The 22,532-nt window shown below is 51.9% G+C and overlaps 1 protein-coding gene across 13 annotated transcripts in view; it reads right to left on the bottom strand.

The window, feature by feature from the left end:
• The window catches only part of CAMK2G (calcium/calmodulin dependent protein kinase II gamma), a 61,102-nt gene extending 39,351 nt beyond the window's left edge, over nucleotides 1–21,751 (bottom strand). For all 13 annotated transcript variants that reach the window (XM_017854585.1, XM_017854592.1, XM_017854589.1 and 10 more), the window contains exons 1-3: nucleotides 21,654–21,751; nucleotides 9,316–9,375; nucleotides 853–918 (exon numbers count right to left, since the gene is read on the bottom strand). In XM_017854585.1, the coding sequence (XP_017710074.1) occupies nucleotides 853–918; nucleotides 9,316–9,344 (95 nt within the window). In that variant the 5' untranslated portion in view covers nucleotides 9,345–9,375; nucleotides 21,654–21,751. The remainder of the gene's footprint in view (nucleotides 1–852; nucleotides 919–9,315; nucleotides 9,376–21,653) is intronic.
• Nucleotides 21,752–22,532: the final 781 nt, after the last annotated feature.

Here is a 22,532-nt window from a genome sequence, read left to right as displayed (position 1 = left end):
GGGAATGGTCCTCAAGTTGGAGGAGCCCCACGGCAAGGCCGGTTGTGGTGGTCTAGGGACAAGGTGACAAAGGCTGAAAGTTCCCCTGGGCTCTCTGGTTGGATTATTACCTAGAACTCTCCACTCCCTCAGGATAGAAATCATGTTTTCTGCACCTCTGGATCATGCCAGAGCCTCAGCACAGTGACTTGAGAACACTAGAATTTGTCAAAGGACAGAAAAGGGCAGAGGGGGACATTGGGCATGGTGGCGAGTATACAGTAGTGCAAAAAGAAGTATTTCTGGGGTCACAGGGTAAAGGAGACTTGGAAAAGCTTTGTCAAACATTCATCTGGAAGTGATTTTTTGGGTGTGAGGGGAGGGGGACGTAGTCTCGCTCTATTACGCAGGCTGGAGTGCAATGGCATGATCTTAGCTCACTGCAACCTTCACCTTGCAGGTGCAAGTGATTCTCCTGCCTCAGCTGCCCAAGTAGCTGGGATTACAGGCACACGCCACCACACCCAGCTAATTTTTTTGTATTTTTAGTAGAGACAGGGTTTCACTATGTTGGCCAGGCTGGTCTCGAACTCCTGACCTCAAGTGATCCAACTGCTTCGGCCTCCCAAAGTGCTGGGATTACAGGCATGAGCCACTGCGCCTGGTTAGGAAGTGCTGAATTTTTAACTTCTAATATCACCCACAGTATGCAGCCCTAGCCCAGGTCAGCAGAATCTTTCTCCAGACAAGGGCTATTCTTATCTTCCCCAAAGACTATTCAAACAGGCACAATGCTGACCCCCAAAGGTGGCCAAAACTTACTTCAGTCTTAAACTCCAGAGCTACACTTGAACTCTCAGGCCCTCATCCTACCTGGCATCTGCTTCACTGTAGTACTCTCTGGCCACAATGTCTTCAAACAGCTCCCCGCCAGTAACACTGCAACCAATGGGAAGAAGAGGGTCAGAGGTGGAAAGGGTCCCTTGACCAACCCCAACGTCCACGAAGAAACAGGGTCACCCTGTAGAATGGCTTTCAGAGAAATCCCAACTCCCCATGCATTTCATGTGAGAGCTCAGAACACACTCGATCCTTCAGTGACACCCAGATTCTCCTTGAGGTATCATGGGCCCTCCCTCCCTTCTGGACATTTCTTTTTCCAAAATCCACAGATCCACTAATAGGCAGAGATGAAGATACAGGGATCTAAGAGAAAACAGTCAACCTACCCCAAAAGTCACAGCTTTGAGACCAACATAAACACTAAAATATCACTGCCCAGGAAGGACAGAGCTACTACTGAAGTTGAAGAGTAATGAGACCAATGACACAGACCCAACCCTGAGAATCCTGGAGAGGAGTGTCCAGGAGGTGAAGAGCCACTTTTAAGACATTAAACCACAACCAGCGTGGAGGAGAGACCCATTCCAATGGAGCCTGGTTTCCGACTAATGAAAGCCACCTCTGATTTCTCAGGATTTTTAAGGTCATGCAAAGAGCTGTATTTTATTTCTTCACTACGGACAGCACACTGAGAAACAAGACAAAGGCATCTGCGCAAGGTGTGCTGCTGAACAGAAGTGCGAGAGGAACGCTGTCCTGGGATTCAGAGCCCTGGGGGGGACGCTGGGGAACATGGAGACCCCTTGGTGGGGCAGTAATCTGCCCCAGTCAAATCCTTTCTCTCGGACAAAGGAGGGGGCCCAGGGCAGAGGCTGGAGAGCCTGTTTAGGCCTCTTCCTGAGCCTTCATTTTGAGCCAGCTGGAGGGAAAGGCCCCCACACCCTCAGAAAGTGGCACTTACAGGTCAAACACGAGGTAGTGAAACCCTTCTTCAGAAATACTGTCATGGAGGCGCACTGCAAGAGAGGAGATGGGGACAGAGATTAACAGAGAGAAAACTCGGAAATCCTGGGCTTCTCCTCCTCAGTAGCCCCGCCCCTGCCCCATCCTGTCAGGCTCACGGGGCTCTCCAGAAGGAGCAGCGTGGGGAAGTGGCGACATGCCCAGTGCCCCCCAGTGCAAAGCTACACAGCCTGGGAGCCAGTCTGGCGCTCTGGTTGCCACCTCAGACTCAGGCAAGAGAGAAAAGCTTCATGGCTAAGAAGTCAAGATGGAGAGAAGCCGGAACCTTCCCAGAGGGCTGGTCTCCGAGAAGGTGGTCCTGGGATATGATGCACGATGGTGAGATGCAGCGTGAGGAGCACCTAGCAATGTTGACGGCAGGGGACAACAACGACCAGATGGGAAAGCCAGAGAGCTCTTCCAGAGCAGTAAATGGGAGCAGAACTAAGGGGAGGGGAAGAAGGTGGAAAGGCAGAGCTCAGCAGGAAGGCACGTGGTGCAGGATAATGGATGGCGAGCCTGGAAGGCCACGCACACATTCAGGCAATGACAACAATAACAGTTTATTAAGTGCTTTCTATGCCAGGCCTTGTGCTAGGCTCTTGCATACATTACTGATTCTGCAAGCATTTATTGAGTGCCTACTGTGTGCTGGACCCCATGCTAGGTAGTGGGATTCAGGAGGAACAGACACAGTGCCTGCCTTTGAGGAGGTTATTATTCCTTTCGACCACCTGAGATGAATGTTATTCCCATTCTATAGATGAGGGCACCAGAGGCTCAGGGACATAAAGTCTCTTGACAAAGGCCAAAGAGCTTCTAAGTGGTGGGTCAAGATGTGAATCCAGTGCTACCTGACCCCAAAGACTGTGGTCTACACCACTGCTTCCCGTAAGAAACGTGGGGCAGCCCCCATATCCAGACAACAAAGCCCTGGCATCCAAAAGAAAGGCCACTTACAAATGTCCCTAAAGCAGCATCGCAGACAGGTCCGGGAGGGCGCCGCAGGAAGAAGACTCGGGCGACGCACCAGCTGCGAGAAAAGGCTGGCAGGCGGAATCCCTCCCAGCTCCCCGCCTCCAAAGCTCTTGGGCAAAAAACCAACCTGAAGTCTTCTGAGGTCTCCTCTTCAAGTTTCTGCCCACAAAGCCACCTCTGGGTTAAATGCCAACCCCTGAGCATCATTCTAATGCAGACACAACTCTGCTTTGGCTGACTGTCCTGTCCCTCCCCTCACCTGAACTCTCTTGATGGGGAACCTCTGTTCCAAAGGCCTCCCTTGGTTTGACCTTTGCTCCAAGCCTTGGCAGTTACAGCCGTACCTCATGGAGCACTTCAGGAATGGCCTGACACCAAACTAACTGGTTCAGTGCTGGGAGACAAAGAAATGGCCATGTCTCTTCCTGGGTGGGCCCTGGCTGCTTCCGTTTCCAGTGTCACACGTTTCCTCAGGGCTGAGGTGCTTCCCTTTGTCCCCTCCCCACGAAGCAAGATCATTCAGAAAGCAAAATATACAACCCAGCCAGCGCAGTCCCGAGGCACTGACCACCACTATAGCCCCCTTGTTCTCCTCCCTTGATGACTGAGGACTCCGAAGCCTGCCAGGGCTGGAGCCAGGGCCTCAAGACTGTTTTCACCTCCCATTACCTACACTACCTGATCTGATCTAGTGACTCAACCCCAAAAATCCCATCCCAATCTCAGTATTTCTGCGAAGGCGGGTGATACTTCCAATATTCCTCCTCCTTAAAACATTCTCTCCTGGGTAAACAAGATGCTTCCCTAGGCCTGCAGATGACAGAGGGGGCTTTTAGGACAGGAGGAAGGAGCCAGCGCCAGGTCCCTGCCTTCCTCCCATAAAAACTAGCCTGGGCACACTCCATGTACACTCCATCAAGTGCTCTAGAAGTCCTGCCACTGCCTCCGTCCCACTCACTTGCGCACCTCTGGTCTAAGTCGGTGCCTCATGCTGAGTCTCGCTGCAGCTGCTGCTCCCTCGCTTCCAAAAGGACTTTCCACTTAATTAAAAATTTGCTATTAAAAAGCATTAAAGTGTGTAATACAAATAATCTCCTGGAAATCAGCTGTCCCAGAAGCTACAGACCAACTCCATTAGGGAGGTGACTAACAGCAGCAGCATGGGGAGCTAACAGGACAGCAGGTGTGATGCTGACAACCATCTCAGAGAAGTGTAGCCGCTCAGCTCTGCCTGGGCCTGGCGCTGAGCCCTCCCTCAGCCAGACCCCCACCCCATGCCCAGCATCACCCCATGCCCCACACCACCCTGCCCCCACCCAGCAGAGCAAGGCCAAGAACAGGGCAAGAAGTGCAGGCACCCAGGCCTCTGCCTAGACATGGAGTCATTGGCGTCTGCCCTTCTCCAGGAAGGCCACACACAGAGCCCAGGTGGGAGGAAGCCGGGGGAGGGAATTAGAAGAAAGGAGCAGCAAAGGAAGACTAATCCTTCCAGGCCACCCAGCGGAGAGAACAGCTTTGATGTGTGCCCCAGAGCAAAGCGCCCGCCAAAACAAGGAGGGATGGAGGAAGCCGTATCCGAATAAGACTGCTATTGATATTTTTTTAATTTGTAAAGAAATTAACAGGGCACTGAAGACAAGAGGAGAAATGACTTTGCCATTCTAAATGCCTACTTAGCAACAGCAGATTCATTCTTTCTTTTTTTTTTAAGAGTCAGGGTCTCACTATGTTGCCCAGGCTGGGCTAGAGATCCTGGTCTTGAGCCATCTCCTGTCTCAGCCTGAGAGGCTGGGACTACAGCTGTGAGCTACTGCACCCCATTAGATTCTGATAATAACAATCTAAATCTAAGAACTAACACTTAGTCGAGCTGTCCCTGTGTGCCGGCGTTGTTCCATGGGCTCCACGTGTATTACTGTATTGAACCCTCACACCAACTGCGCAGGGTAGCTACTTACATACAAATAACCCCATCTGACTGGAGAGGAAACTGAGGCTCCATAAGAAACCTGCCCAAAATCACACTAAGCAGCGGAACCTGGACTTGAAGCCAAGACAAACCAACATCAAGATTCCTGATATTGCAGTTGCTTGGAAGTCACCTTCTCAAACTCTTAGGCAAAGGAACTCTAATCTGTCCCCCCTACCCCTGGCCATTCTGACTGGCTTGACAATGTCCACTGGGCAGCTACCCTGGAGCAGGCGAGGCTGTACATGCTACAAATGTGGCTGTGAAGAAGATGAGCCGGCCCTGCCACCTGGAGCTGCCAGGCAAAGAGGGAAGACAGGCTTTAAACCAGCAATTACACAAATGCTTAACTAAGCACAACTGTGTCATGCTGTGAGGCAGGAGCAGAGGGACTATGGATGCGTAGAATAAAATAATCTGACACCCAGCCTGTTCCAGAGTAAAGACAGAGCATGAAGGCCAACAAGGGCCAGGCCACGTCCATCGACAAGAAGACGTGGGGAAAGGAGTATAAAAGCATTTACTGCATTTCAGCAACAAACCTAATTGCTGTTCTTTAAAAACCATGAAAGACAGAACAGGCCAAAACACCTACAAACCTTTACTTGATATTTCATGTCTTCAAGGACTGAGATAGCCACAACCCAAATGTTGTGGCTATTTCCAATTCTTTAAAAACCACCCAACAATATGCCACATTTTAACTAACATCTTTCTCCAAAAGCACTGAAAAGTGTTGCTGTTAAAATATCTGCAGCAATAACACAGTGGGAAGGAGGTCCTGTTGCCATGGGGCTTGTGGGGACTGAGCTGCCCCCCAAGAGTTTGCTGTGGCAGGGCTCCCCCCACCCCACTCTGGGGGCAGGGATGTAGGAACTGCACAGTCATGATTCAATGTTTCTTTTTATTTGCAACTGTTTCTTCGCTACACTTACTGTTAGCTGAATGGGTACTAGGCTCAAGGGTCAATGGTCAAGCTTGAATAACTTGTGAACTGAGTCCAGGCTGGGGGTCTTGAAGAGATCACTTCTAGGGGCTGGAATCTCCGTTTTCATCATCTCCCTCCTAGCCTCCTTTCCTGGCTGAACCCTTTCATAACAACTCCACGAAGGGACCCAGATAACAAAACAGAGCCAGGCACAGAGGAGTTAAATAACTTGCCAGAGGTCACAGTTACTAATTAGCAAATCCCAGATTCAACCCCCAAATCTGGATGCGACTCCAAAGCTGCAAACATTGGCTTTTCCAAGTATAGACCAGCATGCGGACCAGTAGCATGAGCATTAGCTGGAGACTCAAGTCCTACCCCAGACCCCCTGAATCGGAATCTGAATTTTAACATGATCCCTGGTGAGTCATAAGCACATAAAAGTTTGAGAAGTGCTACTCTAAACCACGATGCTAGACTATGATCCAAACTGCTGGGGCAGCTCAGCACGAAGGAAGACAGAGTCTATTCATTAGAGGACTTGAGAGCAGGGAGCAGGCAGATCACAGGTAGAACAGACTTCATTCAGACCTCAGACTTCACACCAGCGTCTCCTCCTCTCAACTCCCCACTGCTGGCCACACTCCCAGCACCATTTGGAGTTCGGCAGTGTGCCTTCCACCCAACAGGCATTTTGTTGTTTGTTTGTTTGTTTTTAATTAATAAACTTTATTTTCAAAGTAGTTTTAGGTTCACAGCAAAATTGAGCGGAAAGTACAGGGTGTTCCCAAATACCCGAGAGAGAGCGTTCCCAAATACACCATGTCCCCCCACCACACACAGTCTCCCCGACCATCAACACCTCCCACTGGAGTGGTAGATTTGTTACCGTCTATGAACCCACACTGACTCATCATCACCTAAAGTCCAGAGTTTATATCAGGGTTCACCACTCTTCCAACAGGCTTTTAACTTCTGGGACAGAATATCTAGCTATTAAGGGGAAACAGCATGGCTGGCCCCTAGCACCAAATGCCCCATCTGAATTCAGTGCCTCCAAGTCTGACCGCAGCCGGGGCTGACCACGTGCTCTCTGCTCTAGCTTCCTCGACTGTGCACTGCTCTTGGGCTGGCCCGTTTGTTTCTCTTTGGGATGGAGTTCAAGAGGCCAGAGCCAAAAGGGTCACAGTTCTGAAGGACAGCGCAGTGGAGAGAGGAGAGGAATAGTGAATTAGGGGCACAAAATTGCCTCCTCTCCTGCCACAAGCCAGGTCCAGATCCATGGCAACCGCAGCCTCCTGGACCTGCAGCTCCGCCACATCTCCAAAAGCCCTGGTTCCCACCGGATGCTGGAGCTCCCAGGACACAGTCCTGACTCCCACTTCCCTCTGCCCACCCTCAACCCCAGAATCGGTCCTCGGACCAACCTCCTTAGGACCTGGGAGCAGTCATGAAATGGAAGCACAGTTCTAGGAAATCAGAGGCCAACATAGTGACTGTGCCCGACCTGGCCTCTGAGCAGACGGCCAGGATAGATGGTCTCCGCCTGCCTCCATTCTGAGCCCAGGGCAGATGGTGAAAGGAAACGGCTAGCAAATGAAGTGAAGTCTAAGAGGTAAAAAAGTATGTATTTAATTCTAGAAATAAATAAAAAGATGCCTAGGGCTTTTTTCTGCTAGAATTCTATTTTGTCGTTCGTTAATTTCTCAATTGTCTTCATTATACCCTGACCCGTCCGTGGTCAACCCACCTTTGTCGCGGGTGATGCGGACGTGGTTCTGCCTCCCGCATCACTGACCCCTAGCTGCTGTTCTCCTGCCTACATGAGGTCAGATTATCACTGCTGTACCAGTTGGTCACAAGGAGCATAAAATAAAGGAAGTTACCTTCCTCAGATATTGAGACCCAGGTCTGGAACATCAAAACGCTTCTGGGCTTATGGGTGGCTTTAGTCACGTACATGCTTTTTCTTCCTGTTCTGGAACTTCTAGGTCAGAGGTCACAAGCTTGCAAGGCCTACAGGGGCCCAGGTGGGCAATGCAAATGTGAGCTCATAGTGGGTGACAAGGACGGTGGCCAGCGGGCTGCAGGGGCAGGCACTGCTCCCCACAGCTCCTTCTCGCCATGCAAGGTGGGGACTCAGCAGAGCTGAGCCTTCTGACTGGAAAGGCAAGGGAATAGATTTTTTTCTTCAAAATGTGAAATCTCATTTTAAATATTGGCAAATAATAAAATATTTTTAGACCACTGGGCCAGCCAAGCAAAACATGCCTGAATCCATGACTGCTGTTCTAGGTGTTTCCCTCTGTGGGCCCTCTCCTACCCAGGGCAACACGTCAGTCCCCAGTGCGCTGTTTTCAGGTAAAGGCCTAACCTCAGAGACCACCTAGGAGCTCCAGTAGTTCTGAGGCCAGGAACCCACCAGCTGAGAGGTGCTGGCTCTGCAGAACACACTGCATCAGGCAGAGCCGATCGCCACCAGCCACGCCAATCTGCTTCGGGTGTAATCCAAGCTGCTGATGGCCATCCACAAAGCCCTGCACAGCTGACGTTCTGACTACCTCAGAGCTGCTCCTCTCCCAGAGGGCTAGAGCAGGACCTCAGCCTTTCCCTGACAGAGCTCACTTTGAGTGTTCTAGCCCGAGACCTAGGAAGCCAGGGGCTGGGTAGCTCTGAAGGAAGCATTAGGCTTCAGCAAGTCACCTCACAGCCCTGGCTGCCAATAGAGCAGAGTAGGCGGCCTCCGGGGCACGGTGGGAGCCCCGATATTTAGGCCATGCCTGAGGAGCACAGAACACGTGTTGTCTTTTGTGATGACTCAGGGCTTTTAGGGAAAACCTAGGAGATGCTCCTTGCTTTGCCTCAAGTCAACACTGGGGCTTCTGCTCAGACACTGCAGCCAGCCCAGCTTCTGTCCCTTCTGCAAGGAGCACCAAATCAGGGCCAACACTTTTGGCAAAGACGGTTTCAGCTGAACAAAGTAAAACTGAGCCAGAGTGGGTTGAGGCAGGCTTTAGCACAACCAACAATGTTCTCTTGTCCCCCAAGTCAGGGTGGGAGCAGGGAGAAATCCTCTTTTTTCTCCTTCCCCATCTGAGTGGTTCCTGCCATCCCTTCTCCAGAGAAGCCAGGCGAGGGGGCAGCTTGCTTTCCTGGCTCTGGGGAATACAAATGGGAGCACCATGGAAACCCCCAGAGTGTGCAGGACACTGCAGCAGGAACAAAACTCTTTCAGGTCCACAAACAAAATCCTGACCCTTTCATGAGGGCTGTGGATGGCCCCTGGTGAGGGATGCTGGCAAGCTAGGAGCCCGGAACCTCACACGCTGAGGACCCTGGACCTCAGCCCAAAGACAGAAGGAGAAAGGGAAGAAATAGCGTCCTATTCTGATGCCTCACACCCCAGCCCTGAGAAGGTGCCGCAGTGATGCAGATACTCAGGTCTCTAAACTGAATGCCCCAGAATTCTGAGACACAGTTGCTATCCTGCTCATGTAAAAACAGACACCAGGTGAAGGTCCACAGACAGAGGTGATCCCACACACAAAAGCAGTGGATATCTGTTCTCCCTGCTTCTACAAAATACTCACAAAATGCTCCATGCCCAGGCACTCACCGATGTTTGGATGTTTCAGAAGTCGACATATCCGAGCCTCACGTTCTAGTTTCTGGTGATCTAAAAGCAGAAGAGAAAAAATAAAAGCCATCAACCATCCATTCTCCTTGTGGTCACCTTGTTATTCACATTCCTTCAGTTCTTAGGTACTAACTATGCACTTGTAATGATTTGCTGAAGTAATGCAGCAAGTCATGGCAATCCTGGAGACAGCTTCTTTTCCTTTCATTTTAGGTCTCACTGTCCCTCAGGCAGGAGTGTAGTGGCATGATCGCAGCCTCAAACTCCTGGGCTCAAGCAATCCTCCCACCTCAGCTCCTGAATAGCTAGAACTATAGGTGCCAGCCACCAGGCCTGGGCCAGATAGTTATGACCACCTTTTCCAGATGAGGAAATGACTTGAGGGTTTGCACACTTCGAGCCAGGGAGCAGCAGAGCTGGGATTTGAATCCAGGTCTTCAACTAAAACTCTGGTGCTCTTTCCACCACAACAGGGTTTCAGTGGCCTAGGGTGTCCAGAATCTTTTTTTTTTTCTTTTGAGACAGAGTCTCATTCTGTTGCCCAGGCTGGGGTGCAGTGGTACCATCTCAGCTCACTGCAACCTTCACCTCCTGGGTTCAAGCAATTCTCCTGCCTCAGCCTCCCAAGTAGCTGGGATTACAGGCACATACCACCATGCCTGGCTAATTTCTTTTTTTTTTTTTTTTTTTTTTTATGCTTTTTTTTTTTTTTTGAGACAGAGTCTCACTCTGTGCCCGGCTGGGAGTGCAGGTGGCCAGATCTCCAGCTCCACTGCAAGCTCCGGGCCCTCCCACGGTCACGCCAATTCTCCTGCCCTCAGGCCTCCCCAGTAAGCCTGCGCGATTGACAGGCCCGGCCCGGGCCACCTCGCCCGGCTAGTTTTTTGCTATTTTTTAGTAGAGACGGGGTTTCACCGTGTTAGCCAGGATGGTTCTCGCATCTTCCTGACCTAGTGCATCCACCCGTCTCGCCTCCCAAAGTGCCTGGGATTACAGCTTGAGCCACCGCGGCCCGCGCCATAATTTCTGTACCTTGTAGCTTAGAGATGCGGGTTTCCCACCATGTGGCCAGGTTTGGTCTCGAAACTCCTGACCTCAGGTGATCTACCCGCCTCGGCCTCCCCCCCTCCCAAAATGTTGGGATTACAGGCATGAGCCACCACGCCTGGCCCAGAATCTCTTTCTTGTTAGGAATACTAACAATAGCTAAGTTATACTGAGCACCTAATATATACTTGGCACTGGCTAGGGGTTTTGCATATATTCTCTACATAGTCCTGATGGCAAGCCTGAAACATAATGATGCTGATAATAAAGAGGCTGATGATCAAGACAATGATGACTTAAAATAATAATAGCTAACATTTATTGAGAGCTTACTTCTACACCAGGCAGCTGCCTCTTTTAATTTATCCTAACAACTCTAGGAGGTTGGCATTAGTATGACGCCCATTTTATAGAAAGAGAAACCAGGACACAAATCTGCTTCTCCCCAAGGTCCTCTTGGCCACCACTGCTGTGAGCTTTGACCTCTTCACATTCAGATGCCAAGATTACTCGGTTTTGGTGGAATAACCAGAAATCCACAAGTCCCCAGATCCAAGTGAGCTGCGTGGGTCAATTCCTTCCACAGGAAGGCAGAGCTCCAGTACGTGGGAAGAGAGGATGCTACTCACAGCACGGAGGCCTCACAGCCCTCCCCCACTGTCCTTCCCTCTTTCTACTTGCTGAAATCCTGCCAAAAGTCACCTCCTTCATGAAGTCTTCCCTGCTCCTCTCGGTAGACTGTGACTTCTCCCTCCTACTCCACCCCCCCAATTTCCCAATGCACTTCTCACGATTCTCACATCATATATTACATCAGTTATCTTTCAGTTGCAAGCTCTTCGAAGGGCGGGGGTACCTTTCCGGGTAGTGCTTTCTAGAGTTCTTTCTGTAAACAGGGGCTTAATAAGGGTTTACCAATAACCACAGTAGTAGCCATAACAATCGCTTACTGAGCATTGACTACATACCAGGCAGAGGCATGGATTACCATATTTCATACCTACAGAAACTCTGTGAAGTAGGGATCTGATTAGCTCTATTATATTACTGAGGAAACAAGTTTAAAAAGATAGAGTAATCTGCCTAAGGTAACACGGACAGGCAGTGATGCAGGTGGTGTGAGCCTAGAGCCCTCTTTCTCCACCCCTGTGCTATTATGGCCAGATAAAGAATGGTGAGAGTTAAGACTCCAGGCTTTGGAGGGGGTTCAAAAGGAAGAGGGTCCAGTTCACCCCGAATTATCCAGGACCGGGCACGCACCTCCACATCCATAGCTGCCAAGCTATTCCTGTCTCCCTGCCTCTACCCTAAACAGCAAAAAGCCTCTATAAATTTTCCCATGGCCCTCACAATGATCCCATCAGGTGAATGCTATGATTGTCCACATTTCCAGATGACGAAAGAAACGGAGGCCCAGGGAAGTTAAGTAACTTGCCCAAGATCCCACAGCAGGAAAGGGATAGAACTGGGATTCAAACCCAGGCCTGTCAGTTTGAGATAATGTAGGGATTATGAACTAGAAGAAATTCACATTTATTGTTTCACTAACCAAACCCAGCTTTGTCCTAAACTTTCCCTCTAGCAACAGCTCTACTTTGTGGAAGGAGGTGGGGACAGGCAGAGATTAGTTCCTACTGCCCAGCTAATCCATCCCAGCTGCCCAAAGATCTGGGTCAGACCTTCCTTCCCGTCCCTGGGTTTAGCATGACTACCGACCAGGATGCAGCCAGGAGAACCCCAAGTAACTCCCAACTCCCAGATCACCTGGCATCCCCTGGTCCCAGGCACAGGGATATGGCCAGTGACCTCCAGAAGCAGGGCAGTCAAGGAGGCTGTAACAGCCTTGCCTGGTGGCTGGGGGGCTTGCTTCTTCCAGATCTGGCAGGATGTTGACATGACCCCACCTTCCTTCCATCCCTGGACTTGAGATGGAGGTACCAAGCTAGCCAGCCCCAAAGCTACAGACCCACAGCCCTCTCTCTGGGCACACACCTCACCACCCTCCAGTCCATAACTCTCGGGCTTGGTTGCCTGGGTAGGTGCAGGAGAACAGCATCTTGCAATGCGGAGGTGGCAGCTGAGGGAAGGCCCAGATTAATGTTTATCTCCTTCCTTAAGTCTCTTACTAGCTAATGGTTATAGTCCCACAACAGCAACAGCACTAAAAATAAGGGCACTCTGATTTACCAGTGACTTCGAGTGGAGAGGAGACACACAGACTCAGGCTCCCAACTCCTCAAAGGAGCTGCCCAGTGTCCAGAGGGTCCTTGTTGGCCTCTTAGTTCAGCCTTAACTCCAAGGAGCTGAGCCCTGTGTTCCGGGCAAGGCCCAGGTCTTCTCTGAACCCCAGGAATGCACCTTGATCCTCATTCTAATTCTAAGCTGTAGAGTATGGCAATTAACAACACATCGGTTGTGGAGTCAGACAGCCCTGGACTGAGCTCAACACTGCCACATCTGGCAAGCTATTAAACCCACCCGAGCTTCATTCATTCCTTCAAGAAATATTTATCGTGGCTGGGCACAGTGGGTCACGCCTGTAATCCCAGTCCTTTGGGAGGCCGAGGTGGGTGGATCACTTGAGGTCAGGAGTTCAAGACCAGCCTGGCCAAGATGGTAAAACCCCATCTCTACTAAAAATACAAAATTTAGCCAGACATCCTCACTGGAACCCAGGAGGTGGAGGCTGTAGTGAGCCAAGATTGAGCCACTGCACTCCAGCTTGGGTGACAGAGCGAGACTCTGTCTCAAAAAAAAAAAGAGAAATATTTACTGAGGCCTACTATGTGACAGGCAGTATTCGAGATGCTAGGAAGACAGTGGTGAACAAAACAGACAAAAATCCCTGCCCTCATGGAGCTGACACTCTAGTGGATTGTATGTGGGGGAGGGACAGACAATAAGAAAACTCAATGGCACATTAGACATTACAGCAAGTGCTGCGTAGAAAAAGCAGAGAAAGCAGGGAGTGTAGATTTAAGTAGGGCAGTCCAGGAAAGCCTCAGTAAGGAGGTGACATTTGATTAGGACCCAAAGGAGGTGAGACAGTGAGCCAGGCACATTATGTTGGGATGCCCGGCTAATTTTTTTGTATTTTTTAGTAGAGACGGGGTTTCACCGTGTTAGCCATGATGGTCTCGATCTTCTGACCTCGTGATCCGCCCTCCTTGGCCTCCCAAAGTGCTGGGATTACAGGCATGAGCCACCGCGTCCGGCCAAGAGGCTCCTCACTTCTAAAATGGAGACAGCAAGATCTGAGGTTTAACTGAGGTGGTACAGGTCAAGAGTTTTGCATAAGGTCTGGCATATAGCTCCTTTCCAAGGGCCCAGTGAGAAGCTTGACAGGGTCTCCTGGGCTGGGCCTGTGGCCACAGCTATCACCAGAGACACTGTGAATGGCACCCACTGTCCCCTCAGCCCAGGCAGATGCAGGGTCTGCAACACAGCAACTAAGCCCTCCTGCCTGGCTTCTGGGCTCCCCACATGGTCCTCCATTGCAGTCCTGGGTGTGGAGTGTCCCTCCCTGTTTTGGTGGGGCCCATCAGTGTCTACAGTCTGCAGGTGATGGGCAGCAACAGGGGCTCCTCAGAGAGAGGGGAACACCGCAGGATGTGCCACTGTCTGCTTCCCTCCTCTTCCTCGCAGCCGTGGCACCCTGCCATCCACAAGCTCTCCTCAATGAACAGAGAGGTTTCTGCCTGCCATGCTCTCCCCGTTCCTGCCGCCATGCACCGCCCAGCTACCACCCAGCCTCTCCAGCTGTTGTCTCCTGTCTCTTCCCCTGACGCTTCCTGTCCTGTAGTCACCTCCAGGGCGCCTTACAGCTGTAAAAAAGCAGAGGGTCCACCCCAGCAGCAGCGGCAGCAGAGGGGTTCCAGGATGGAGTAGTGGTTTCTAGATAATCTTTCCCAATGGCAAGGGCATCCCAGCTGGACGCAGCATCCCCAACCCCAAAAAGGGCAAGGCCACTGAACGGGCTTGGTCTACAGTGGGAGGACCCTGGCTCAGTATCCCAAGGTGCTGCAAAGGTATCTCCCTTGAGACAGCCCTCCTTCCAGTGACCACTAGGGAGATGCTCAGACCTTCCAAGGTGGACCCTCCTCCACCCACCTTTCTACCAGGCTCATCCCCGCCCCTCCCACAGCCCAGCCCCCCCTTCCTGTTTGACAACAGCCACTTCCCGCTTTTGCACAGGGCCACTTCCTGCCTGCCTGTGTGCTACTGCCATGGAGAGACCCACCCCTGCCGGCCTTCAGCCCAGCTCCAACCACAGCCCTCTTCAGGTTTTCCCCATCATGAGCAGAGGTAGCAACAGGAGCAGAAAGCAGAAGCGGCTCCAGCCCTTCCCCAGCAGCCTGCCTAGGCCACAGTGGTCTGAGCCCAGGCCAGAGCTAGGCCCTGGGAAACAAGGATCCTAGAAACCCAGCCTCTCCCGCCTTCTGCCCAAGTGCTTTAGGACTTGGTCCAAGGCTCCACGATTCACAGGAAGGGCAGCAAGAAGTGACCAGATGCACCGAGGGAGGTAGAAAAGAGGAAGCAGATAGGGAGGTGATAGCGTGCAGCCAAGGGGTGCACCAAGCCTGCCCTTGAACCACCTCCCCCTCTGGCCTGAAGACAGAAGCCTACTCCAATGCCCTTTCCTTCCTCTGCCGGGTCAGGGGACCAGGGAGGGCTGGCCACAGACTCTCCATGGCCCTCTCAGAGATGAGCCTGCTTGACATAGTGACATTTTCCTAAAAAAAAAAAACCACACAAATGACAGCACTAGCTTCAAATAAGATCCTGCTGCCACCTAAACATACAACCCTCTGTACGTGGGAAAGGATGTACATTCCTACTCTGACTGAGGGCTCTCCCAAGTTCCAATCTCAAAGGCATCCTTAATTTTGCAAACGGTATTTTGCAGGTCTGTGCCTGTGACCCCAAACATGGATGTGAGAAGTTTCCTGCAGCCCCACTGATTTCAGGGCTCGATGGGAGGCAGCCTCACTTGCTGCCCTGCTGAGTGCCCCTCATCTTCTTTCCAAGCAACAGAGGCTCCTATCTCGCCCCCTTGGGGTCACTCTGAGCAGAAACAAGGACACGGCAGGGATTTGGTGTCATAATCCACCTTCCCCAGCTGCTTATGCACAGCCCTGGGCCTGCGGCACTGACCAGTGGGATTCCCAAGCCACGATCCCACCGACCTCATCCTGACACTGCGACGCCACATCCCTCCCTCTTTGAATCTCACTCTAAAGGTGCAAAGAGTCTCCAATTAAAAGCAAAGTCCATCCACCACGCAAGAGCAGGACCACGGCTTCTAATGCCCTCACCCATGTACACCTGGTGACTAGCTGGGGGATGTGATACAGAGGGACGGGGCCTGAAATGTGCCCATGTGAACCCCCAAGGCTCTGTGCATGTACCCAGCATCCTCCCCTTATCTTCAGCCCTTACTCACGCAGTTTTAACTTGGTGACACAAAGACCTGAGCCCCACTTTGGCCTCTGGATCTCAAGGCAAGGGAAGCTCTAAGGAGGGAGAGAGGCTCCAAGAAATGCCCCACAGCGAAAAGGCCCTAAATCAGCTTTGACGGAGAAAATCCCCAAGGGGTCACTAGCAAGCCCCAAGAAGGCAAGGCTCTGCCTGGGGACACTCTGGCTGCTCTCAAGGGCCAGAAAAGGGTCAGCCGTCGTGTTCTCCATGGCCCCCGGCAGGGCTCCTGGTGCCTGCAGCCTTTGCCCACTGTTTTGGTGACATTTCCTTCATGGTAACCAGCCCCAAGTAAAACATCCCAGGAAGCAGCCCCTAAAAATAGCTCCTCCCAGGGCAGCAGCAAGCAGGGGGGAGGGGAAAGAAAGGGAGGAGAAAAGAGGGGAGCAGATGGGAAGCTGCGGCTGCTGCTGATAGGGCCCAGGAAGCGGAGATGGTGTTGGGGAGGAGTGGCTGGAAATCTCCCCACCGCACAGCCCAGAGAGGTGGGTACAGATGGGAATGGGGCCTCAGCCAGCAACGAGGAGGGATTTGCTCCACCAGGCTTGGAGCTTGGGGCTTAGATGGAGAGGTGTGAGGTGATATGCCAAGATTCATCACAGGAACAAAGTATCCAGAACCTGTGTTTTAAAGAAAGGCTCCAAGAAGTGGGTGGAGGCCACACTGACTGAGGATGCTGGGTCTGAGCCCTGGCAAAGTCACAGGCACCTGCAGCGCAAAATCAAAAAAAAAAAGACCCCAGACAAAGCTTTTGTGCCTTGGTTTCCCCAGCAGTCCTGTGGCAGATCTGTCTGGCCACGGGCAGATGACAAAGGGGCTCTGCAGAGAGGCATTCAAGAGGTGCAAAGTGCCCATGTCCTCCTGTCACCACCCTTTTGGCACCCATGGGATCAGGCCCTTGTTGGTCTGCCAAAGCTGTTCAGAGAACAGCAAGCATAGAGATGGGAGGAGGAATGGTCACATACAGCCTCCCCTTCCCTGTCTCCAGCCTCAGCAGAGAATGGGGTCAGCCACTCACCTCTAGGGTTTCAGCACAGCTTCTAACAAGGGTATGGTGACAAGGGACCAGAGGAAGCAGCAGGAAGAAGGCAGAGGCCTCCCTGATGGGACAGGGTAACTTTCCCACCTCCATCCCCACACCGTGATGCAGCACCCCAAGTCACTCTGGGAAGGCAGGTGGGAGGGGAGGGGGACAGGCCAGTGTTGTGTGCGCTAAGGCCCACAGCTCAACGTGACCACATGACAAAGCAGAAGACTTCGCACAGAGGAGGGACCTGCAGTCGGCTTCCATCCCTTCAGGAGAGAAGGTAGAGGCGTTCCATCACCGATATGCAGGATGCCCATTTTTCTGTTTACAGAAATTGGCCTGTTTTACCCTCAGGAGGAAGGCATGGTTTTGCACACAGCCTCCTTAAATGCTTCCTCGAGGCCCGTGTTCCAGTGCTGTGTGGATTTCTCTTCCTTCTCCCACTCCCTGCATTGCTGCTTCCCCCTCCCTTCTCTTTCCCTCACTTCACCCAGATCCTTAACAGGAAAGTCTCACTTGGAGATACCACAGGGGACACAAATGTCATGGGGGCTACTCAGGCCAACACTAAGGGGGTGGGGATTCTCAGCTGGCACCATCCAGGGGATCCCATTTCAGTCCCCAGGGCCAGCTGGACCCAGAAAGGGACAGCCTTTACCCTTCTGGTGGCCAACATGCCACAACCCAGCTTGCCGCAGCCTCAGACACAGACACCCCAATCCGGAGGCCCAGAACGAGGCCCCTAATCACAGAACAGCCCATGTGCACAGATGGCCACATAGCAGCAGACACACAATCTGGAGAAGGCTGGGCCAAGGTGTGTCTGCTGAATTCCAGAGGGCATGGCAAGAGCAACTGTTGTTGCAGATTTTAGGTGGCATCTCTTAGAGTGGCTCATGCCTCACCTGCATGAAATTCACTGGAGCATGTGTTAAAAATGCAGATTCTGCAGCCCCACCCTAGACCTCCTAAAGCAGAATCTCTGTGGCTAAAGTTTGGAAATCTGCATTTTTTAAACCAAGTACTCAGGGTGATCCTTATGCACACTAAAATTGAAAATCACTACTTGGAAGAGATCTCAACAGTGGCCCTACAGTGCCATTAGTGACAAGGAAGGAGGAATCATCAGCTAAATGTCTGCCTACATCTCCCACTCTGCCTTATGCCCCAAGTACAGGTCTTTATCCTCATCTGTCCTCTCTTCCAGCAGCCGTATCAGGTCTGCAGCCTGGCTCCCTGGATCAGAAAGGGAGGACTCAAGCCTGTAGCAGGGTACAAGGGCTCTGGCAACTTGACTCTGAGTTTCCTGGGAGCCAAAGCCAAAAGGCAACCACGATTAGTTACAAAGTCCTCTTGACCCATTCATTTAATGTGTATGTGGCCGGCATAAGTCAGGCACTTCGCTAGGGCCTGTCCATGAAGAAGTAAAGAAACACATAAGGACCCTTCCCTCACCTCCCAGGTCCTCACAAAGAGGAAAGCTTTTGCTTACATTGAGCTTCAAAAGAAATTTCTTCACATGGAATGCACAGATTAAATAAATATGTTAAAGTATTATAACAGATTTCATAACACCATTTCCAATAGCATCTCTTAGTAAGGCCAAGGGCATTACCCCAGTATCCATCTCGGTGAAAGCGACTAGAATCCAGATAAATGGTACATATACAGAAGTTTCTTCTGATGCTGATTGTTCTAGGGATAAATCCTAAATGATGTAGAAGAAAGGACCATTTGCCCTTCAACTGTAGCAATATGGGGGAAATACTTTGGATATAAGCAAAGAGAGCAGGATATAAAATGTTATGCTCCGCGAGGTGAAAATCTGTATGCATATGAATAAAGATAAGAAGGGAATATGAAGATTTAAAAATAAAAAAAGACATAAGGGCTCAGGCTCCTTGAGGGGGGTGCTCTTAAATCTTAAAATAACGACTTATCATTGCCATCACCTGGCCCACTAGCTCCTGCATCCAAGCCTATTTTAAATGCCTCCTTCGGCCTAGCGGAGCTAAGCTTGGAACCATGGGCTCCCTTAAGAGCCCAGCTCCACTCCTATCACGGTTCTGAAGCAAATGGAGTGACGTTATGTGACTTTCAGTGACTTTACGTAGACAGGCCCTCAGACAAAGAGTGCTCAATGCATATCCGCATGAACTCCCCACCCTACAACCTAGCTGCCAATGTGGGCCTCTGAGGCCATAGGGACAAGACACAACAGCCCAAAGGAAGGCTTCCTGTCTCAATCAAACCCCCTAGAAGACCAGGTGATCCCTCTCCCTGCCTCCCAGCCACCTCACCAAGGATGCCAAGAAGAAACAGCTCTATACCCTCTATCTTTTCAGTTTGTAGCCCAGAGAATCACAAGCAAGAAAGATAGCAGGCAGGAAGACCCAGTGAACACAGCAAGCCCCTTCAGACCTTCACAGATGACCCTGGTGGGCCCACGACATTCCCAGACACAGAAATCCAACACCTGCGGAGCCCTAAACAGACAGCGACAAGTGAAACCCAGCCCCAGTGCCTGCACCTTTATAAAATATACAGTGTAAACTGAGAGTCTGCAGGGAATCCATGGCCCTTACTCCCTAACCCCATGGGCACCAGCCCATGGCTACCCCAGCCCAGCTCTCTCCAGGAGCTCACATCCCCCATGCCCACAGCTATAGTCCAGCTCCACCTTGTTCCCTCCATCTCCAAGACAGGCCCTTTCCACTCTCCCACCTCCACACAGTACTGGCTGGCACTTACATATTCTGACCCCTCTGGCTGGCATCTGTGCCTATCATCTGTGCCTCTGTCCCAAAGTCAACCTGGCACATGAGGCCACACAACAGAGCCCAGTCTTGGCATATGCATCTTGGGAGAGGGGGAGTTTCTGTCTGAAGCATATACTTTTACACAAGAATCCTCTTCTTGAGCGGGGGAGAAAATCAAAGAGAAATCAAACCTCATCCAGTTTGGCCAGGGAAAGATATCTGTTGGGAAAGATGGGACAAGGTTGAAAGGAGGTGAGGAAGGGAAAGGGATGCTATCACACAGGTCATGGAAGTTCAGGCAGGTAGGAAAGGAGTAGGAAATGAAAGCCCCAGTCAGGCAGCTGCAGGAAGTCAGCACATCACCTTTCCTCATATCCCAGAATTCGGCTCCCAGCCGTCTCTCCTTCCCTTACCCCTGGGTCAGAGGACACTGGTGAGATAAGGATAGCAAAGCATTGCGTCATCAACTGGAGACACCAGACACCAGCCCCGTTTCTGATGCACCAGGGTTCTGCTGTGTGGGCATGAGAGGTATCCAGCCTCAAGCCATCGTTCCTGCCTGCACCTTCCATCCTTGGCCAGAGGATGTCTGCCAGAGAGCCCAGCCCCTGTTGTCCCCCCCACCCCCACTCCAGGGGAGGAGGGCATCTGACTGCCCACATATCTCTATGGCAACCATCCTCAGACTCAAGGTACCCAGAGAAAAAGAAAACAAACAAGTCCAACTTTATAGGCAATGCACACGAACAGGAAGAGGTGGAGCTGGATGGGAGTCAGAAATTAGTGCCCTACTAGGGGGATGGAGAGAGAGTCCCCAGCCAGGTGGTGGACAAGGCCCTGCTAAACAGGTCCCAGAACAACTGCCAATATGACAGAAGCCCAATGTCATCTCCGTGAAATTGTAGAGCTTCTCTGAGCATTTGGGACATCTATTATGTCTCTTATCCCAGAGAAACTCGGGTCATTATCGGCCAAGGCCCATGTCTTCCCCAGGGCATGTGTCCTGGCTCCTAATATATTTATGGCATCCTGCTGCCCAGCCCTAATTCCATTCTCTGAGTCTCACAACCTTTGTTCCCCAGCTGCACCCTGCAGCCCTCCAAGATCTGACCTCTGTACTCACTAGACTTGTTCACAGAGCACTTCGCACAATGCTGGGTCTACACCTATCAGATGAGGTGAGTTCGGCAAGCACCCAATAGGAGGTTCAGAGAGTGCAGGTTCAAGGTGTGAAAGACAGGCCCTGACCCTCCCAGCCTCAGGTACTTGGGAGGATCTCGCAAGTGAGGCCCCAAGGCCTTGGCCTTTATGCTCCTCAGACTTGGAGGTAGTGCAGTTCCTGCCCAAACCAGGCCTTTGGGATTTCTAGACCATGAAGCATCACCCTCCACCTAGGACAGACTACATCTGCTGCTGCACCACCAACTTTGTAATTTGATCAAAAAAGCAATCAAGTTCATCTGGCAGAATTTGTTCCTAAGAAGCCCTCGCCAGTAGCAGCCTCCCCTGATGTTTACAGATTCCCTTCCCTTGGGAGTCTGTTCTGCCGCCTGGTGGGCAGGGGAGGCTGGCTTTGTCAGAGCTGCTCACTTACTGCATTTCCATCCTAAGTCACCACTGGGGCACAGGGACCAGGAAAGGGCTGCCGTAGCCACCACTGCCCCAAAGAGAGATGCTCTAAATGCCCCAAATAAAGAGCTCCCCGTTCCGTACCACCCACTACCCCCATATCCTCCACCTCCCTGAAGACCGAATTCCCTTGAGCCTTTGGGGGCCACTGCAGCTACCTGCATCTCTTCCTTCATTCTTTTGTACCTGGGCGCTTCCAGTCCCCCATGCAACTCCTTTTCTGGCTTCAGCTTGACAAAGTCCAACCAGTCTGAAATTCCAACTCCTCTCCAAGTGCTAAAACGCACAACCCTCAATTTCTGGGGCTTCTTCAGAAGAAACCTGGAGCCAGAAGCCCCTGGAGGCACCCTCAGGAAGAGGTCAAGATAGTGAACACTCACCCCGGGCAGACAACTTCTTGGTATTGATGATTTTTGCTGCGTACTCTTGCGTGGAGGTTTTCTTCACACACCTGCGGACCACAGAGAAAGCACCCCTGGAGGGAGAAGGGGGAAAGAACTGGGACACGGAGCAGGGCAGAGTGACACAGACACACTTCAAGTCTGGGGACGATGATGCTCCCACCACCAGACCTCTAGTCACACGCACACACACCGGCGCTGCGACCACCACCATCCAACATGAGGCAGAAGAACGCGGCCACCGCAGGTCACTGAACAGATGTGGGTGGTGTGCCGCGCTCCCACCCCCTCATCCAGTCCCTGGGCAAGGCAACAGCCTCCACCTCAGGCTGCACATCAGGAGCGGGTGGGCGACGCTGAAAACACACACCTGCTGCATCTCAGACAGCCCTGCGGTCCCGGCCAAGAGAACCAGGGCAGAAGGGAGCAGACAGACCCTGCCCTTCTCTCACCAGGAACAGTTGAGGGTCGGGGAAGGAGAGATTAAAAAGAGGGTATCATCCCCTGAAAGAGAAATCTCCCTCAACCATGGGGCAAAGTGAGGCTCAACCCCCCCTCCTCTCCCACAGCCGGCTTCATCTCACTGCATCCCGGCTCAACTGACAGCAAGGGAAGAGAGGACACAGTCAGACATCAAGAACTCCCCTTCCCATGTTATTTTCCTTGACGTCCCCCTCAATGGGAGCTCGCACTCTCAGCTCTGGAAACGTCTAGGGGGGCGGGCGGGGCGGGGGCTGCAGTGGCCGGGCTCGATGCCGCGGGTGGGGGTGGGTGGCTGGGGCTGCTGCAGCGGCCAGCTCAGTGCGGAGGGGAGGGGGATGCTGCGGCTGCGGCGCGGCTCCCGGGACCACTGCAGGG

The sequence above is a fragment of the Rhinopithecus bieti genome, unplaced genomic scaffold (genome assembly GCF_001698545.2).
Source record: "Rhinopithecus bieti isolate Rb0 unplaced genomic scaffold, ASM169854v2 scaffold_36008, whole genome shotgun sequence".
NCBI lineage: Eukaryota > Metazoa > Chordata > Mammalia > Primates > Cercopithecidae > Rhinopithecus > Rhinopithecus bieti.
This window is presented reverse-complemented; position numbering and strand designations above follow the sequence as displayed.